Source organism: Oculina patagonica, chromosome 8 (assembly GCF_052425735.1).
Source record: "Oculina patagonica isolate OP01 chromosome 8, crgOcupat, whole genome shotgun sequence".
Taxonomy (NCBI): domain Eukaryota; kingdom Metazoa; phylum Cnidaria; class Anthozoa; order Scleractinia; family Oculinidae; genus Oculina; species Oculina patagonica.
Genome location: NC_135765.1, coordinates 32,147,273 through 32,168,776, shown reverse-complemented (window position 1 = coordinate 32,168,776; position 21,504 = coordinate 32,147,273). Strand labels below are relative to the sequence as shown.

Here is a 21,504-nt window from a genome sequence, read left to right as displayed (position 1 = left end):
GTCGAAGTGGATCTTGGGAAGCCCGAACGAATCTTCAGTGCCCCATGTTGTGATTGTTTTACCATTCAGTTTGTTAGTGAGAACGACTCTGGGATAAATATTGCTCCATGCTAATGACATGTTTATGTTATGGCATAATTTCAAGAAACAAAGCTTCGTTTTGGAGAATGCTTCAAAACCAGTCAAACCGGAAATTTCCAGAATCCCTCAGAAATCAAGTTGTCGAAGCTGAAGGGTTTAACAGCGGCGGAGGCGCCATCTGCATATGGTAGCTTCTTGTCTTTCCTCTGTGAAAATGACTGCGCCAGGAGTCACTGGACTTGCCACTGGAGTTTTTATTCTTGTTTTAAGCCAAGTAATTTCTTCAGTTGCAGGTAATTTCCTTACTTCTTAAAAACTCACTCGCTGGAGTAACAATTTATGGTTATGATTTATTATAAGTGTGAAAAGTAGCGCTTTATATACTTAAAAGCTCCATTTTGTCGGTGAAATGCAACTTATTCTTTACAGCTAAAGCAAAAAATTGAAAAAAGTACGACGGAAAATGATTTGCCTCCGCCAGCGTTGATTTTCTTGTAATTTAACCATGTCGTGGAAACCTCGCGATCGGCGACTAAAGTTTCTTGTCATTAAACTTTTAATTTAAACGTTTTCATATTTAGAAACTAGACTGCAAAACATATTTACAAGGGAAAAATCTTTTTAAGATCATTCCTTCGATCACAACCAAAGGTGGCATATTCATTTCGGTTCTGCAAAATTTAAAAACTTAAGAAAAAAATCATTAAAAATTAAACATCCGAAATCGCTGGATTTGGCTAACCATGACCTTATTAGGCTCTCGCCGAGTTTGTTAGACTTTCTGTTTTGAGAAAAATTAAGTTCTATATACGTGAATTTTCTACTTCTTTGCGGTGAAATGTATCAATTCCTTTGGAAAATTAATGTACTTTTATCTTGTGCCGACGGTTAGCGATGATTTTCTTGGAATTTGCTATTTTGTTTGAAACTTCGGCGACTAATATTTCTTGTTATTAAAATAAAGTATACGGCAAAATGCGAGACAAAATTCTTTTATAAGTTCTTTCCTCGGATGGTAAGCAAGGGTGGAAGTTGATCTGTGAAGTAGGAATAGTATATTCCTTGCGGGTCTGCAAAAGTTTTTATTTAAAAAAAAAAAATCATTAAAAATTAAACATTCTTCGGAATCGATGGGTTTGGCGAAACCTGACCTTTCGAGACTCTGGGAGTTTTGTGTTTCACTTTCTGGTTTGCGAAAATTTAAGCTCTGTGTACCTGAATTTTTTACTTCTTTACGTTGAAATGTAATTAATTCCTTAGGAAAAGTAATGGACTTATAAACGTAAAATAAATAACTAAGGTTGAACGGGAAAATGTTTTGCCAACGGTTAGCTTCGATTTTCCTGGAATTTGCGTTTGTTTAAAAACTTCGGCGACTATTAAAGTTTTCTTGTCATTAATTTTTTAAAAGTTTTTTTCGAAAGTATAGCGCAGCGCATTGAGTAGCGTTGATTTTCTTGGAATTTCTTTGGAAAGTCAGAGACCCCGGATTTCTTGTCATAAATTTTTACAACTTTTTTTCGAAATTTCATAGCAAAATAAATATACCAGGGATAACTTTTTTATAAGTTCTTGCCTCGGATTATAAGTTAACCAAAGGTAGAAGTTGATCTGTAAAGCAGGAATTCCGAATGGCATTTTTGTTTCGGGTCTGCAGAAGTTTTTAAAAACTTTTGAAAATCATTAAAAATTAAAAATCCTTCGGAGTCGATAGGTACGGCTACGCATGATTGTTTGCGTCGGATTATCGAAGTTTTGTTAGACTTTCTGGTTTGTGAAAAATTAAGCTTTATACACCTGACATTTCTACTTCTTTTATCATTTCTTTAGGAAAAGTATGAACTTATAACGGTAAAATAAATAACTGAAATTGAGCGGGAAAAATGTTTTGCCGACGGTTACTGTTTATTTTCTTGGAATTTTACGGCCAGTTCTCTGAAACCTCGGCGACTAAGATTTCTTGTCATTAAATTTTTAGAAGTTTATTTCAGAAGCATACAGCAAAATAAATTTTACGAGAGAAAAATATTTTATAGGTTCTTTCTTCGGACCTTAACAAAGGGTGAAAGTTGACCTGTGAAGCACGAATGGCATATTCGTTTCGGGTCTGCAAAAGTTAAAAAAAAATTGAAAATCATTTTAAGAATTCAACATCCTTCGGAATCGATGAGTTCGGCTACGCATGACTGTACGAGACACTAAAAGTTTGGTTAGAATTTCTGGTTTGCGAAAAAAAAATTAAAAGCTCTGTATAACTGAATTTTTGTACTTCTTTGCGGGTGAAATATTACCAATTCTTTAGGGAAAAAATGGACTTATAAGGGTAAAATTAATAACTGAGGTTGAGCGGGAAAATGTTTTACTTTAGCGTTGATTTTCTAGGAAATTTTAAACCTTGGCGACTAAGATTTCTTTCATTAAATTTTAAACAGTTTTTCAAAATTTTTTCGCAAGCATACAGCAACGTTAAATTTGCTAGGAAAAATCTATTAAAGACTCAATGTCTCTCTTCCGCGCGCGTTCTTTATAGGGGTTCAGCCCCTATATAGGGCGCGGAAGAGAGAGTTCAGGGACTGGACTACTCAATATTGAGAATCCTGCGACAAGACCGAAAATTAGAATTTTCTTTTATTTCGTAAAAAAACAACAACAAAGGGAGTGCTATAAAACAGAAGGAAGTTTTCTTAACCATTACTTTTCTATTCTGGTCCTGTATCATTTAGCAGTCTTGCAGTTAGGTAGCAGGTGGGGTCGGCCGGGAGGAATATTGAAGCCATCAGTTCAGCCGTTCAACAATAAAGTAATTCAAGTGATTGTGTTTGTGAGTGAAAATGTTCAGTGATGTTTTTAAACAAGGGGAATATTGAAATATTGAAATTATTAATCATTTTTTTAGCTGAGACTGCAAAGCTCAACGGCACTTGCGATGGCTCTGTCAAGACTCTCGCGAATGGATGCAGCATCAGTAGCGACTGCAGCACAATCAAGTGTGAAATGAAGTTTGTGGAGATGCCTATAATATTTAAGTTAAAGGTAATCAGTGCATGTACAGTAGTAGAGATCGTAGTATACTGACAGAAACGAACAGTTGAAATTGCTTCATCGTGGACAACAACTCATTTGTGAATAATCATCATCATCGATCCTTTTCGCGCCATTGGACGCATAAGGCCTCTTCTGTTTCGGTTTCTGTAGTCACATGTTGAGTCTGAGGGGGTGACTAGCCTACTGCAGACTTGCCATAGCCCCTATTTGCCAGCTTGTTCAGGGTTCCTGCCAGGCCTTCACAGCTACCGTAGCGGCCCCGGGACCTAAGTCCCACTGTACTTCACCCTGACAGGCAGTCCCCTACTCCACCGTTGCCCACCTCCCACGAACGAGGACGTTAGGGATTGGTCTTTGTGAATCAACCCGGAGTTAACTCTGATCAACCTCAGTACTTACACGAAACAGATCTAAAGTAACAGCTAGACATCACAACGTGCAGCAAACCCCGCACATAATAACCTGGTGATAACGAACCTGCTAGGCTTAGACTTTCCATTGAGACCCCCATTACATTAAAACCTAACATTTAGCCTAAAATTTGAAACAGGTGCTTATTTTATTAAATTCGGTATTAGGAACCTTCTTAGGCTAACTTATGTGGGTTTTACTGTACAACACTTTGAATAGAAAAAGATGCAACACATGTGAATCAATCTTTCCCTTACTAAATGTGATATTGATTTTGTTGTCCGTGAGGTCAATAAATGTGGTGACAAGGTGAGCGCAACTACCACAGTGGAAGTTCCTGATTTGCACATCACTTGGTCCCATGTTTACACCAGTAACGAAATTGTACAAGTGCCAGGTTTCACTACATCCTTCCATGGCATCATTGATACAGGCGTTTTCGTTCAAGTCGAGCTCAGTCCTATCGATGACAAACTGCATGTAACGGTTAGTGTTGGATTCGACATACAGTCTTCAGATATACTTTTGAAGTCGTAAAGCTCTACATAGCCTAAAACGGTTAAAAGCCACGTTAAAAGTGTTTCCCAAAGCGTTTGCGCTGCGAAATACACTTTAGTTACATCATAACCCCAAAATTTCACGAATGTGATGACGTCTGTCTTATGTCTTGGAAAGCGAGTGGCTATACACCAATAAAATTAGGCAGTGTTCCGTCAAAACAGCACGCATATAAGCGTCTTGTTTAGTTCAAATCTCTAAAGAATTGGCTGAACGCCTACGTCTTCAGAATGCGAGCAGTCCTCTTTTTCTTCTATTTTGCTTTTAATGCGCTCGCTCGCCTTTGTGTTCGTCATCTTCGTCTATTACGTCTTCGCAACCCCTTACAACGACACCAAAAAATTAGTAAACCTTTTCTGACTCTTTGTTGAGCACATTTCCCTTCATCGTCGTCGTGACTTCAACTGTGGAGTGACATTAACAGGTGTCCTACGAACTCGTTTGACTCGTAACAGTTCAATTTGTATCATTACAAATTCAAAACATACTCAACTAGGAAAAACACCTTTTCAAGAATTCAAGACTGACGTCGTTATCTATGCTAAACGATGTAACGTGCTATAGGCTTTATGAATGACGTCATTCCTTCCAACGAACGAGAGGACGAGAAATCTGACAGTTCTTGTCCTCTTTCAATAGGCGAGGGTTCTAGCTGGAACTAAGGTTTTGGGAAAAGGCGATTTTCCTGTGAAAGTGACTGTAATAGAGGGAGACCTGCGGTTTCAATGTGGCAAGTATAAGTCTTTATATCGCCCCCTCAACTGTCTTTTAGCACGATAACAAATGTTTTTTGAAGTGTGTCAAGGCCAGATTTAAAAATGATGACTGCTTTTACAGGCGACATGTGTTAGGCTAGATTAAAATCAAAGTCAGATCTAAAACTGATATAGATATCTTTGCCGTCGACAAACTACTCGAAGGAACATCTCGCAAACTTAAAATGTAAGTATAAGCAAGAACAACCGACCAACAAAAAAGTAAACGTAATATTTCAATTCGTATATATATTACAAGACAAACCTGACAAAGATAATATAATGCACTGACTTATATAGAAAGCCACTAGGTAGGTGACGAAGAATATTAATAAGCGCTATAATACAACAGAAATGTTAGTACATCAAGAATGTTTAAGTTAAAAACAACAGAAAGGTTGAAGCTAAATTTAAAATTAAAATATAAACATAAGTTCTTTGGCAGTTTTTTATTAAATAATGCCATACAGGAGTGGATCGGGTTTTTTTTTTAATTAGAGGGGTCCTTACTTTGATTCAGAAAACGCTATTGAATTTTTTTTTTTTTTGCGGCAAATTACTTTCTCCTCCACATCTACCCCACCACCCAGTCGCGTTAAAGGACGCACCTTTGGAACATCCTCCTCTTGGGCTTGGCAGCAAATATTGCAAAATTGAGTCTAGTGACAAAATGCAACACGCATTTCATTAAAAAGTCAAAAACTTAACAAGTTGAATAGTGATATGCTGAAGTTTAGAAGAATTTTCAGAACTCAAAGACATGCGAAAGTAAAAGTAAAGCTACTGAAAAGGCCTCCTGAGAGGCCTTTTCAGTAGCTTGTGCAAAAATACAATTTTTCCTCTAGGCCGATATGCAAAATTCCAGTGAACACCTAGACCACCTTTCGGTCTTGTCGCGTGCACTTTGTGCTTCTCAGTACGACAACCTTTCTCGAATTAGCTGTATAAGTACTTTTGTTTTTTTCTTTTAGCTAAGCCTCTTCTAAAGTTGAATGGTACTTGTGAAAACTCTCCCGAGACAGTCGATAAAGGATGCAGCATCAGTGCTGATTGCACGAAACTCACCTGCAAAATGGATTTTGTCGGAAAAACTGTTATATTTACATTGAAGGTATTCATGGTGCAGCACCTTTTGAGAATTATGTCATCAAACTAAACATTCAACACTTTGAATAGAAAATAATGTTTTAAACTCAACTGACCGTGACTCAACCTTTTCCTTTTAATGTTATACTAGTTTTGTTGCCTGTCAGGTCAACGAGTGTGATGGCGTGAGTGCAACCGTCGGGATAAACGTTCCTGATCTGAATATCAATTGGTCACATACTTTTACAAGTGACGGCATTATAGCAATACCAGGTTTCACTGTTTCCATGACCAGTATCGGAACTGCAGGTGTATAAGTTCAAGTCCGGCCTGGCGATGAAAAACTGAATGTAACGGTAAGTGCTTCGTGTTGGATTCAATGTACAGTCATTCAAAATTCCACTACGTCACTCCATTCCGATGCAGCGCGCGCGCGGGGGGGATCCCCTCCCCCTCCCATTTCCCACCCCGCAGAACGAAATTATTTTAACCCGGTATTTCCATCAATGAAAAAACTACCTACCTACTAAACTGCCTACGTACCTACCTACGTACGCCCCTACCTACCTACCTACCTACCTACCTAACTACGAGTATAACATAATAAAAATTTAAAACAATAGCCCCTGCTATTCTTGAAGGCTGTGTTTAAGACTTACTTAAAAGTTTAATTTCTTTGAAGAGAAAGCGACACCGGGCATCTCTGCGAATCCGGAGCAATGTTCACCGCACATCAGTGACACTATTTCTTTTAACACGTAACTGAATGACTTGAATGCACATGACTCACTGTTCAGCATTGAGCTCCCCACAACTGGACAAAACTCCAGGATGCAGGACATGATTATTGCTTTTACAGCTGTCTGAAGTGAAAACTGATGCTGCTTAAAATAGTTATATTTCTACAAAGTAATATATTTTTTTATAATTTATCGGGTTTATTGATCAGTTGTTATTCATAGAACATGACGGCGAGATACTTGATAGCAGTTCCCGTATTTTAACAGGTGAACCTCCTAGCTGGAGGGAAGATTTTTGGGGCACAGATGTATCCCGTAAATGTGACTGTGGTAGATGGATTCCTGTCGATTGACTGTGGTAAGTAAAAGTCTTTAAAACATTACCCAGTTAAACGATTTTTCTCTTTCTTATGCAACACTGCAACCTTGCTATCATTTACGGTTTCCTTGGGTTAAAGGTAGCTCTGTACAATATAAAATTGACTGAATATGCTGTGATAAATTCAATTAATTAATGTGGTTCAACATCAAACTGAGCTTATATTCGTTCTTTCGTTTAGGGTCATTTGATTTGTGGCTTACGATCGGTGGAGGGGTTCTTTCGGTATTAGTTTCCTGTTGCCTTTGCTACTGCTGCATTAAATGCTGCTGCTGAGGTACCGTCCCTCTAACAAGTCCTACTGTCACGTGACTGTCTTGGTAATCTGTACCAACACCACGGCTGGTCACGTGACCTGGGTACACAGTGTGAAAGGAATTGCTAATTTCTAAGCCCCTTAAAGTTTTTTTCGTATTAAATTCTGCTGTAATATAAATTTCACCAGTCACAAACTAGGATAAATTAAATAAACACCTCATGTAAAAAAAATTCATGATTTTACGACGTTTGTAACACTGCAGTATGTGTGTATGCCAATAATAAGTATTTTGAATGAGGTTATGAGGCTACAATAATGCTGTGCTGTAGGTGATGAAGTGTTTTCTTTTTTAGTAATATATTTGTAATTATGTTTTCTTTACTTCAAACGATGATGTATTGTAATGTAGTCTTGAAGTGATCTACTGTTAATGTAAAAATAGTAAATGAAAATAAAAAATTACAAACAAAAACACTGCAGTAGTTTTAAAGTAGAAGCTCTTTTAGAGTTCAAGCTGATATTGTTCAGACAATTTATCGGATATTATTACATGTAATTTTTCTAAATTCGGTGATGTTGCTAGGTTGACACCGGCTAAATATATATCATTTCAAGAAACACACTTTTACTTTACGTGCCGGCGTGTTTATAAATGTTATGAAGTAAGCTTTAGCCATAATAAGCAGGTAGATAAGCGATAGATAATCATGTCTCCAAGCAATTTTTAACCCAGTCGCTTCGTTCGATTTAGTGTTGTAAAAAGATGCACTTTTTGGAGGGTCCTGAAGGGGTGGTTTAAATCCCATTTCCCAGCCCAATTTTCCATTCTCTTTCCCGCCTATTTTTTCTCGATTTTCGAAATCCCATTCCGGGTCAGTATTGTTTATTTGCTTGTGATTACCAGTCCCAGTGACCCAATTTTCGTTTACCCAGTGAAAAAATTGCCCAAATCCCAGTTCCCATTTTACCCCTTTAGGCTCCTCTTTAGCGAGCACACGTTTCTTGAATTCTATTCAGGATCCTGTAGATTTGAGAACATGTCAAGAATGACCATTGTTGCTTATAATGATTAGTTGAAGAAGCCTCGATCGAGGCTATTTTCTAAAAGAGGTGTAGTCACTCGTGTAATAACAGATACTGTCATTTTGCATTGATGATTGATAATAAATAGCTGCACAAGAAAACTGTTGCACGAACTCGATTTTGAACTTTACGAGATACAATCGCGATAAAGTTGGCGAGTTAATTCTGGAGGGGGTGAAGAGGGGTACGCAAATCCGCTGAACCGTGCTAAATCCGCCACTATTTTCGTTGAATTATCCGAATCCGCATTACTTGAAAACTTTGTGTGGTGTAGTTTCACTGCAACGGATAGTAAATGTTGTTTTAACTGAATGCCAATTTCTTTAGGCGTTTTTTAATATTTTTGCGACAATTCTGCGAACATACCGACAAAGACCGACCAAAGTAATCTGAACTTAGTTTAGTATATATATCCACGATCTGAACTTCCTGACATAAAGAGTCCGGGATCCAGGTCACAATTTTTAGAAATCCGCGATCCGCATTTAATGTTTGTGGTTTTATTGTCGACTTTATAAGTGAATCGGCAGTTGTCATTTATTTTTTTAAGAGGTGAATTAAAAGGTTCGCGATTCGAGGAAATATGTTTTTTCGGCTACATTCCAGAGGCGGTACCCGATTCGTCGATGTCTAAGTTGCACGCCTTAGACATCGCCAAGAAAACGGCATTAAAACAAACCTAAACAATGCGAAAATATTTCTATTTCATTTTATTACAAATACGAGTCGTAAAAGTCGATTTTAGAAAGCTTAAATATTTACAATAACAATAAGTGAAGAAATTTGAATATTCATATGGGCATGCTGTGACCTCACAAACATAGGATGGTAAGCCTGTGAAACAGGTTTTCATCGCTTGCTGTTCTTCTTTTGACATCATAGCGAGAATTGCGTATTCTTTAAAACTGTTTCTTTCCATTGTCAAACTTTTAAATGGACGTGAGCACAACAATGATGCGAAACTTTGGCTATGAAAATTGAGTACACTGGCCAACGCGGCGGCCATCTTTAAAAAAATTCTTGTCACTCCATTCATTCTTAGTGGAAGTCCACAAAATCGGGTAAGGATCTGGCTGTCGATCTGGCTATATACATGCCGCGCATGCGTAATAGCAACGTTGAGATTAGGATTGCGGGCTCCTCTGGTCGCCCGCAACAAAAGAAAGCTGTAAAGCCTGGTTTTCACTAGCGATGCAAGCACAAGCGCAAGCACAAACGCAGGCATAACAGCTCTTATTTCACCGTGAAAACGGCTTCAACGCAAGCATAAGCACGAGCGCAAGCACAAGCACAAGGATTAAAATTTTTCCTTTCCTTGTGCTTGCGCTTGTGCTTGCGTTCGTGTGAAAACGAAACACCGCATTAGCACAAGAAAGTTGTTTACGTCTAGCCATGTCTAACCAATAAAAACACTCGTTTCAGATTCCGGTGCGCCTGAGCATTTGAAAAAAGTGTCGGAGGCCGCAGTTGATTTTGATAAAAGTTTTCCGAAGTTGTTCGGAAGAGTGTAGGGAATAAATGACAAAAACAAAAAGGCACAAGCGTGGGCACGAGTAGCGAAAGTAATGGAGATGCCTTCTTCTTTCTTTAAAAATATCTATAGCCCCAAATGTTTCGTTTTCCTTCTTTTTTAGTTGCTTTCGCTTTCTTTGTCACAAGAGTAGATGAGACAGCAGCACTCGATGCCTGATAGTTTCTGACGCCATATTCGCACATGTATTTGCCGAGAACGGAAGTCAAAAACGGAGGTCTTCTAACTAGTAAACATCGTTTTTTTACGCTCATACTTATGCTAATGTCGACGTTCGTTTTCACTTGGCACAAACTACTTATGCTTGTGCTTGCGCTTGCGTTTGTGCTTGCGTCGCTAGTGAAAACCAGGCTCAAGGAATTGACAGCCAACCCACGGAAACAATAATAATAAACAAATTTGGCAAACCGCAAGGCTACTTGTAAACAATAGGTCAGAGAACTTTCTGGAAACAAATACCTTCATGTATTTGTTGATTCTGCCTCCCGAAAGAGTTGCTTCGTCACTACAAAAGGAATTCATTCTGCCTCTTGAAATTGTTGCTTGACTTCGAAGACAAGACTGATTTCCGGCTCCGCAACTGAAAGGAAACGAACGATTTTTCAACTACTTGGAAGTTCGTAAAGTCGCAGCAACAGTAAAATATTTGTATCGCTGACCAAGAAAGTACAATCCGCGAAAGCTGTGCCAATTCACACTTCTTATTGTAAAATAAGACATGATAGAAAGAACCGAGAACTTGCAAAAACGTCTCAACGCGAGCAATGGCATCTGAAATTATCATCTGATGGTTGGTCGGAACCCGATCAATTAACTTCGAACATTCCAGTCTGTAGGCGAGCCCATTTGAAGTACCGATTGCTGCCCGATTGCCACCTCGTTTCAAATCAGTATCGATCGCTGTCCCGTTTATCGTCAACACGAGAAATGACGACCAATCAGCGTCCAGTATACCTGCTATTACGGAAATTGACGATAAATCGAGAATCTTCGGAATGGTCTTGTGATGACAAAGTATCACGGTTGTGACACAACAATTGAGCGAGGAAAGCAAGCCTTTGAGCCCCAGCAAGACCGTGCGATTGTCAAAATGAACTGGACGTTTCTTCCTTGCATTGTTTTGCTTCTGACAAGCTCTTCGCTAACGTATGCGAAAGGTAAGAACAGTTATGTATTAACCTCAGTTGGAAGATGTTTAATTTCAAGCATATAGAGATGATTCATTGCCGAGCAATGGTTGCAAAAGTGATGACACTGCATAAGATAAGATACAAAAATGATGACACAGCATAAAATTTTCTGATGTCTTCATCTTCAACTCGACATCGCAAAGTGATCATTAACAATGAGTAACAAACCTTTATCGTATGTTTCAGTGAGAAATAGTTACACCTCGCAAACAAAATGGGTAAACGCTTTATATATACGCCTTTAAATCGCAGACGGTTAATACGCAGTTTGTTATGTCTTTCCTCTCCGCTATAGCTTGTAGCAATACGTACATGGCTTATATTTTTAAGCAGACCGTAAGCAGTTCAAATTGAAAAGCCAAATGATATTGCCGACGACCATTTTGTAAACGTCGGTGGTTCGGAATAGCAAGAGCTTTAAGCTTTCTTCTCTTGTTGCCGATTAATTCTATTACCGAATGAGTTTCTCAGTTTGGTCGGTTGTGGTTGTCGAATATAAGACGATATAATAGCATTCTCTTTAAAACTGTTGCGAAGTATGCAAGATTTGGTTTTGCGAGGAACTGCTGTTTCCTAGAAAAAAAAGTGAGAAAATTAGCATAACTGACTTCCTCTCGCGCACAAGACAGCTTAGCATACGACAACAGTAATTATAAGCTATCGACTGCGCATAAAGAAAACTAACATAGGGAACGAACGGAGCCATGTGAGTGATATTCTTTTATCAATTTATCCAATTTCTCAACTGTTGCGGTCTCCCTGTGAAGAAACGTTAAAAATTGAACATGCTTCGAAATCGATGGGTTCGACTGAGCATGACCGTACGAGACTCTAGAAGTTTTTTTTTAGACTCCATGGTTTGCGAAAAATTAAGCTCTCTATAACTTGAATTTTCTACTTCTTTGCGGTGAAATGTAATCAATTTTTTTAGGAAAAGCAATGAACTTATAACTGTAAAATTAATAAATGAGGAATGAGGTTGAACTGAAATGTTTTGCTGACGGTTAGAGTTGATTTTCTTGGAATTGGCTATTCTTTGAAACCTTAGCGACTAAGATTTCTTGTCATTGGAGTTTAAACGAAATTTTTGAGCAAAATATATGTACGAGGAAAAAATATTTTATAACTGTCTTGCCTCGGATCATAACCAAGGGTGAAAGTTGATGTGAAGCAGGAATGGCATATTCATTCCGGGTTTGCAATATGCTAATATATTATCACACCCTAGATCACTATATAAGCATGAACTCCGTATTATAATTTTAACTTGATAATGATGACATGGCGTCATCGAAACGTCGTTCTATTTTCCTATCGCTTATTTTTCTTCTCAAATGTTTCACAAAACATTTTGTTATTCGAAATATTATTATTATTATTATTATTAATTATTATTGTTATTATTATTATTATTATTATTATTATTATTATTATTATTATTATTATTATTATGTTCTCACGTAATGTTGCTTAAAGTCCTTAGTGCCGAGAGCAAACTATGGTCCTGGGGCACTAGAGGGTAGCCAGTTTTTAGCTTGACAACACCCCCCTTAAAATATGCGCTGTACCCAGCAAGGTTATCTTTTGTAGTTGATTTATTATTATTATTATTATTATTATTATTATTATTATTATTATTATTATTATTATTATTGAATTTGAAGTCAGTGAATGTTGCTGGTTAAAAGCGCGGGGAAATGGCCAAAAATAACAAAACAACCAACATCACAGACACAATCACCAAGCTTTAACAAAAAAAGATTGCTAAGTCGCTGAGTCAACAGCAATCATTGATATAAATAAGAGTGGTAAGTAAGCAAGTACTTTATTTAGACACATATCACCAGTGAGCCTGGGGCTCGTTTAAATGTGAACGTGTATGCTAAAATTAAAATATAGAATTTAAATATGTTATCTATTCAATAAAAATACAAAAACTAGACTATAAATTTAAAATTGAAAAACTAGACTATAAAACTTAAAAACTAGACAATTAAAATTTAAATCTGTGAACTAATCGGTACAAAGATTACAGCAACAGTTGGCCTCGGTGGTCAGGTTAACATTGTTCAGTAAATTTTTAAAGATTCTTAGAAAGGACGCTCCTCTTATATTGTCAGGTAGGTTGTTCCATAAACATGAAGTTATGAAGCGATAAGATTTATGCAAATACTTTGTTTTAAAGGTTGGCTGATTGAGCTTACAATAGCCTCTTAGGTCATAATTGCTGGAACGCAATGAGAACATTTTCTAAAAGGTACTTAAAAACGCATTTTACAGCCTGACGGAGTCTCAATGCTTTTTACAATTAATCAAATATAAACGCTGTTAAAAAGAAAAGTTTTAAGTCTCGATTTAAAAGAGTCAACTGTGGAGCACTGTTTGACTACAATGCGCAAGTCATTCCATAGCTTTGGTGCAATCACTGAGAACGATCTGTCACCATAGGTAACCGTTTTAGGCTTAGGAATAGACAGTAGGTTTAAGCTACTTGATCGTAGTAAACGATGAGGCGTGTAGTTCACTATCTTAAGTAGATCACCATAGGGAGGTGACTTGGGCAGATTCATTAGTGTTCTGCTAGCAAACTGATAAGTAAATTCTAGCTTGTCAGAAAGTCCAGATTAAGGTCCCACTAAAACAGGTGCGCAGTATTCCAAATGTGGTAAGATGAAGGCCTTGTAAATATTGATCATCACATCAGCAGATATAAACTTTCGTACCCTCCTAAGAGCAGCAAGTTATCTAAATTACTAAGTATTCTAATTTACCTACAACAAAAGAATAAAAACTCTATAGCCAAACAAACCTTAAAAATATCGATTCATCTCTATGATAACGGAAAAAATGGTTTTTTACTCTAGAGTAATAAAAATAAATGAGTACTATAATTTGTATTAAATAATAAAGATGCTCGTGTCATGTTGAATACTTCATCTTCATTATAATTTGTATGACTTAAACTATATAGTTCAAATTAAACAATATATTGATATCATGAAACAAAAGTTTATTTCGTATTGGAACCAAACCCTACAAAATTCGCAAAAACTTAGTTTTTATGACACTATTAAAAATAATTATAGCCCTTCTGTCTACCTAGATTTAACAAGAAGAAACCCTTTTAGGAAAACATTAGTAAACTAAGGATAATCTGTCACACACTTAGGTTTGAAACAGGTAGATACAACCGTGACAAAATACCTCGTAATGAAAGACTATGTAATTTCTGCAATTGTAACGAAATTGAAGATGAAACTGCCCAACATATACATATACGAGACACATTCTTCTCTAAAATAGAACCTAGAATCCCATTACTACGACTACTATCGCACGAAACCTTATCGTCACATCTTATGAATTCAACTGACTAATTTCTAAACATTCAGCTTATTTTATTTATCTCGGCATGCTTTGAATTGAGAGACAATCTCGTTACAATGATCACCACCCCGAATAGATAAAATGAAGAATTATTGTAATTCTTTAATTTTATTTTGTCATTTTTTTCTGTTTTACTAGTTATCTTAGTTAGTTAAATAACAAATAAATAAATAAATAAATAAATAAATAAATAAATAAATAAATAAATAAATAAATAAATAAATTTAAGTACATTTTGCAATACTTCTGTATTCTTATGAGTAGTCATGCAAAAAAAGCTTGTTGTTGTTGGCATGATTGTAACTTCTTTCCACCAAATGGCGTTATGTGCGTTAAAAAGAATCTTAAAACATAACAATTCTTGTAGTTACAAAAAAGTAAACAGACTAAACTTTTTATAACAATAACTTTCTTTTAGCTCATACTGTGAAGGCGAACAGTACTTGTGATGGCTTGCTCAAGACTCTGGCTGATGGATGCAGCATCAGTAGCGACTGCGACACAGTCAAGTGCGAAATGGAGTTTGTGAAAAAGCAAATAACATTTAAGCTTAAGGTAATTAGTAAGTGTGCAGCAGTTAATATACTGAAACCATTAGTACAAAACGAAGTAAAGAAGTTATTTTGTAACTTATGGAACTGCCGTTTTAAAATAAGAGTGACTCACTCACTCACTCACTCTGTCTGTCTGTCTGTCTGTCTGTCTGTCTATCTGTCTATCTATCTAAAATCAACTTCAGTTGCAGAATTTTTGAACATCATCGTTTCTCACTGCTACAATTTTGGCCTTTTCTGAGTCAAACCTCAGTCAAACATTTATACAGACCCCTTTGAAAAGAGTATTATAAGTGTAAGAAGAACATTAAACATTGATCACTTTTTTGAAATTTTTGAAATTTAATGTTCTGAACTGAACAAAACAACACTGAGTAGAAAATAATGTTAACTAAATTGAACAAATAATGGGAGAACTCACACAAACCTAAAAAGAAACCAGTCAAAAATGATTAACCTTTCTTTAAAACTGTCGGACTAATGTGATATTGGTGTTGCTGCCCGGTTAGGTCAACAAGTGTAGTAATGACAAAGCGAGTGTAACCACCACAATGGAAGTTCCCAGTCTACGTATAAACTGGACCGACACTTTTTTCAAGGACGGCATTAAAGCAGTGCCAGGCTTTAATGACTTTAATGTCTCTTTGCCCTCTGTCAATTCTTCCGGTGTGTATGTTCAAGTGAGAATCAGTGAAAACGACGATAAACAGCTGCATCTTAAGGTTAGTCAAGGCAGTGACGCTTACTGTAGTACATTTTCTGAACTACAACAGCTTACAATATTAACAACTTCAAAGTCAAGACTGCTTTTGAACGTTACGTAACACGCAGACTTGCAACTCGTTTTGCCGAGAACGTTCTACAAACCTAACCACCATACAACCTTCGGGTTGGCCCTACATTAAAAACCAGTACAAAGTCCGGATGATTTTTGCGAGATATTTTCGCTTAGGTATACCACTTTGCTCTGGATAATTCCTTACCCGAAAGAATCAGCTGTCCATAACTACTTTTCCACAAGTGACTGGCTGTGCGCATGGGAACAGTTCTGGCCAAACTGCGTAGATGTGTTGTGTAGTGGGTGTGACCATTCCCTTGTACTCTCTACCAATAAAACAGATAAAAGGAAGGGAAATCGTGTCCTTTTCTCTTAACAGGTGGATTTCTTAGCTGGAGGTGCGGATTTGGGGAAAAAGATTTTTCCCGTGAACAGGACCGTGAATGTGATACAGACAGAGCTGCATTATGGGTGTCGTAAGTATTTGAGCCTTATCTTGCTGCTCTGTGCGCACACCAGATAAATCATATCGTGTAATTGGATTGGTTGCGCGACCGGTCCAGTTTTTTCCTATCTGGACCTCTCGGGAAGTCAAACCTTCTTTAACCCTTTAAGTGCTGTTATTATACATTGAAGTCACTATCTATTTTCTCATTGGCTTAAAGCCTACAGTTAATTAATTCTGCGAATCAGTGCAACCTACAGATTAGTCACTAATCTGCTAGCAGATAAGTAAATAATAAGTAGGTTGCGCGCGCAATGCATGATTTCCATGAGTAATTTGGAATGCAATCTGACAGCGCACCTCATGGCTCATCGATTCGCTCCTTCAACCTAGCAAAAATTGAAAGATTGAAATTAAAAATTGCTGGAATAAAGACACTCGGAAAATACAAAAGGACTGAAAAATTGCAAAGGAACTGTTCCGCGAAAACCTTGAAAAAAAAATGAACATTCGGAAGCCGGACGACAAGAACGAATTAACGCAAATGTTGAAATCTTCTTTTTTTATACCTATAAAACAATATCTGTTTTAAATAAAATAATTATTAGATTCGGCTGATAACATTTACCTCGAACTTACCTTATTATTCCGGATATCACAAAAACCTCATCCAATAATTGTTTAAAATTACTCAAAAGACACGTTTTTTACCGTTAATTGATTTTTTTTGGCACCACGGTGCTCAATTTCTCTAAACTTTGCAAGAAATGCACTTTCTCACACTGCAGCAAGATTTTGCTGGAGATTTCATGTTAAAATGAAAGATCTATCCAATCTGTATTACTTGCATTTCACAAGAATCTGCTGACGTGCAAACTGATGACGTCACAAGTGGTTGAATGACCATTTCTCCAAATCCCGGAAAAAATCCGGGTTTAGCAGGTGATTCCATCGAAAAAAAAGTTATAATAGTTGTTATTTAAGTCCAGTACTTAAAAAAAATAATAACGAGCGAAATATTCCAACTCCCAGAATTAAGATATGAAGATCAGATGATGATAAGAAAAAAAAATAAAAAACCACTGAACACTGATAAAAAATATTTTGGAACAATTTTGCCGAATTTTCTCCTAGACGAAAGTAAAATTCAAGGAATGCACACAGTGATAGAAGTTTCTGTACATAGTAACGGCCATAGCAACGGTTGCCTATAGTCAGAAATGACTAAAAATATATAAATAAAAATATATAATTTTGAAATATATAAATGATACTTTGTGCAAAAGTTGCAGATACTGCAGTAATGAAATGAACAGATTGATAGATATAATAACTTGTAAAAAGTGTCCCTTGAATCGCCATCACAAGCTTTTTACTTGAGTAAAACCAATATCTCTATATGAATGCAATCGCATGTAATTGAAGCTTTTGTACCAAATTTAAACAAACTTTTTGGTACTTTTTAGGGTACAATTACACCACAATGTTGCCAGAGCCCAATGTCCGCGCATTGAAAGAGAACGACCGTGAGTAGTAATTGGCCCTATTTTATTGTAAACACAATATATTCTCCGGAAATTGGGTTTAAATTACTAAAAAAATACACTGCATCATCCGCGCGTATATGACGACCGGAATAAAAGAAGATTTTGCTTGGCATTGTACCATAACAATTAACGATGCATGTGGTGCCAGAACGTAACACAGCGAAAAGGGGAGGTATTAAAAACCTAAACATCGAGCTCAAGAGATAAAACGCTCCATCAAACTAATACAAGTAGCATAACCTTTACAACACAGAATGTCTTTCTATAAAATTAACATTTAGATTTCTCGAAGTAAAGCTACGACAGTCTCTATGATCTAGTTCTGGAGAAGCCGGACAAAGATAAATGTGACATCCGTGATATGATACAATACATCCAGTTGTAACAGTATATAAACAAGTAGTCAACATTTTCGACTGTCGGCTAAAAGGCTTTAAAAGGTGACCTCAGCAAAGTGTCAATAGTTGCCATAGGAACCATTTTAAGTAAAACTTTTAAAACTAAGTTTCTCTTTATAAGTGTAATCGCAGGTAATATAATTGAAGCTTTTGTACCAAATTTAAACAAACTTTTTGGTCTTTTTTAGGATACAATTTCACCACGAAGCTGCCAATGACCAGTGTTCCCACATCGGAAGGGAGTAATTGTGAGTATTTATTGACCCTATTTTATTATAAACAATATATTATCCGGTAATCAGGTTAAAAAACCCTGCACCATCCGCGCGTATATGATGACAGGCATAAAAGAAGTTTTTTAAGGCATTTTACCATAACAATAAGCCTGCGAGCATGCTATAACAATTAACGATGCAGCAATCAGATGTTTTTCAAACTAACATATATTATGACTAAAAACTGCTTAAATTGCCCGTTTTAGTGTTACGGGCTAAATGTGGATGAATTAAATCTAAAATGAGCATTTGGTCGAGAGAGGACTGACTGGATCGAGGTTGACTTTTTCCATTCTGCTAGCGAAACATCCCTCTCTTATTGCGGCAGAAACATTATTTTTTGAGGCACCCGGAGGCTGCAACACTATGCGCAGTAGATGTGCGCAGTGCACAACTAGTTAATCACCCTTAGTGGCGCTTCCGATACCATGTTTGAAAAGAAGTAAACAATATTATTGACCAAGTCGCTAAGACTGAGTTGTAGAAATATTGCCCTTATTCTTTCAGTTCACATGTGGACTTCGATATCTTTTCGGTCCAAGCATATGAACAGAGAAAAGAAATAGGGAAATAACATCAACGATTTCTTTTAAAAGAGGAGTATTTTTGAACAAGAGACTTCTTTACACTGGTAAAATTAAGCCCAAATACAGAACAGAAATAATTATTAGTTGCTGGACTTTCCGTATGTCAAGACAGACATAGAGCGCTTTTCAATTGAGTGTCGAAAGTTATTTGCGTTTGATTTAGTTTTGCGTTACTATGCTCAGTGATTGCTTTAAAAATCTACGGCCACTTTCTTAGCCAATCAGAAGTAAAACCGAAACCAATGATTGTGACTGACTCACGCACGTTTTCCCGCGCTTCGTGCCTGTGCCAGGTATTTGCTTCGAGTTTTGATTGGCTGTCTGGATTGTCTGTGTCCTTTGAATTGTAATTGGCCAGAGCGATTTCTTTGGTTTTGGTTTTGCTACACTCATTTGAAAACTGCTCAATAATTAATCATTTAATTACATGTGTTAAGTACTTATGTACGTCATATAATAAAAATAGACTGAATATGCTGTAATAAATTTAATGAACTAATGTTCAACAGTAAAATGAGTTTATCCTCCCTGATCGTTCTTCGCATTAGGGTCAAATTCAATACCTTGGAGGGCTTTAATGATCACCGGCATTGTGATTTCATGCTGCATTTGCTGCGGCTGTTGCTGCTGCTGTTGCTGCAGAAGAGGCTTTTTTGTCACGGAAATCAATACCTAAACCACGGATGGCCAACGAGACCTGGGTACACAATGTGAATCGAATGGAATTACTTACCTTATTTGAATTTGTTTTCGTATTAAATAATCCAGCTGTAATTTCACCAGTTAAAAACTAGGATAATTAAATAAACACCTGATGTAAAAAGGAATTCATTATTTTACGACGTTTGTAACACTGCAGTAGTTTTAAAATTGAAATTATTTTAGAGCTCAAGCTGATATTGTTCAGCAAATTTAGCGGATATTATTACATGCAAGTTTCCTGAATTCGATGCTGTTGATCGGTTGCCACCTAAATATCATCCATGATCAGTAAAGAAACACACTTTTACTTTGCGTGCCGGCGTGTTGATAAATGTTATGAAGTAAGCTTCAGTCATAATAAGCAAGCAGACAATCAACAGAAGATCATGTCTCCAAGCAATTGATTCGCATCGATTCAGTGTTTTGAAAATTACACTTTTTGGAGGGTCCTGAAGGGGTGGTTTAAAATCCTATTTTCCCAACTCTTATTTTGCCCAAATCACCTTTCTTAGCTTATTGTTTTCCCAATATTTGAATTCCCATTCCCAATTCTATTGTTAGCTTGTTTGTGATTCCCAGTCCCAGTAACCAAATCCCATTTTTCCAGGGAAAATTTGCCCAAAATCCCAGTTCCCATTTTACCCCTTCAGGCCCTTCTTTTAGTGAGCACACATTTCTTGAATTCTATTTAGGATCCTGTAGATTTGAGAACAGGTCAGGATTAACCAATGTTGTATATTATGATAAGTTATTGCCTTGAATGTAGATGAAGAAGTCTCGATCGAGGCTATTTTCTAAAAGTAATGTTACTAGTGTAATAACAGATTCTAGCTTGTAAATTCTGTCATTTTGCATTGATGAATGGAGGATTGTAAAGGATGATTGATAATAAATAGCTCACATGAAAACTGTTGCACAGACTTGACTTTTTCTTTACAAGATTAGAACAACAAAGTTGCATTGCAAAGGATTGATATATACACCTGAGTGAAGAATCGTTGACCCATGCAAAGCATAACTGACCATGAACGACACGAAACAAGTGTTTACTGGGATATCGAAAAAATAATTGTTGCCTTTGACAAAATAAGCATGATAATAACATAGATTGCATTAAACATGTTCCTTAGGCTCTCAAAGAAAGAAAATGTCATGATTGTCAATAAAAAGAATATTAACAAGATTACCAAGGATGTCTACACAGAATACCATTGGGTCATATCGTTCATGGTCTATGCTTTTCACAGGATCAACGTTTCTTCAACTAGGTTTATAAACCCGACAAAAAAATCGACACATCACCAACTTTACTACAACGATGGTATTTTATGCCACGTAAGTCGCAGGGATAAGTAAAAGATTGGCATTGTCCCAAGGTCCACCTCTTTCTCTTATTAGCCATCGGGGCCTGCACGGCGACCTGCGCCACTCCCATGCCTGGGTCCCAATGGTTAGGGGAACGAGAATGGAGAGGCCCCTAGACAATGCCTTTAAACTACTGGTATTATTTCTGAATTTCTGATTAGACGAAAAGGAATACAAATTTTATCGGGTATATGATCCCCCCTCAAACAAGAGAGAATCTCTTGCCCTAGGTTAACATGCTTGTCCTCATTTTCCCACTGCCCATTGTGTCTAAAATTAATGTAAGTAAATGCTGTATGTTGCTGCTGAGATACTGAGCTAGTTTACGGACATGCCACTTAAACCTAG

The 21,504-nt window shown here is 36.9% G+C and overlaps 3 protein-coding genes across 3 annotated transcripts; all 3 read left to right on the top strand.

Annotated features, from left to right (window-relative positions):
- The first annotated feature begins 109 nt into the window (after positions 1-109).
- On the top strand, positions 110-5,827 carry LOC144664439 (uncharacterized). The gene is made up of 4 exons (XM_078525555.1): positions 110-374; positions 2,978-3,114; positions 3,826-4,023; positions 4,735-5,827. The coding sequence occupies exons 1-4, from the start codon at positions 266-268 to the stop codon at positions 4,873-4,875; spliced, it is 585 nt and encodes a 194-aa protein (XP_078381681.1). The 5' UTR covers positions 110-265; the 3' UTR covers positions 4,876-5,827.
- Positions 5,205-8,498, top strand: LOC144664301 (uncharacterized). The gene is made up of 5 exons (XM_078525402.1): positions 5,205-5,210; positions 5,791-5,961; positions 6,104-6,292; positions 6,944-7,034; positions 7,237-8,498. The coding sequence occupies exons 1-3, from the start codon at positions 5,205-5,207 to the stop codon at positions 6,251-6,253; spliced, it is 327 nt and encodes a 108-aa protein (XP_078381528.1). The 3' UTR covers positions 6,254-6,292; positions 6,944-7,034; positions 7,237-8,498.
- Positions 8,499-10,759: 2,261 nt separating this feature from the next.
- On the top strand, positions 10,760-20,678 carry LOC144663627 (uncharacterized). The gene is made up of 7 exons (XM_078524636.1): positions 10,760-11,085; positions 14,924-15,060; positions 15,569-15,781; positions 16,217-16,313; positions 17,749-17,808; positions 18,416-18,475; positions 19,638-20,678. Exons 1-7 carry the CDS (start codon positions 10,935-10,937, stop codon positions 19,763-19,765), a joined length of 846 nt encoding a protein of 281 aa, XP_078380762.1. The 5' UTR covers positions 10,760-10,934; the 3' UTR covers positions 19,766-20,678.
- The last annotated feature ends 826 nt before the right edge of the window (positions 20,679-21,504 follow it).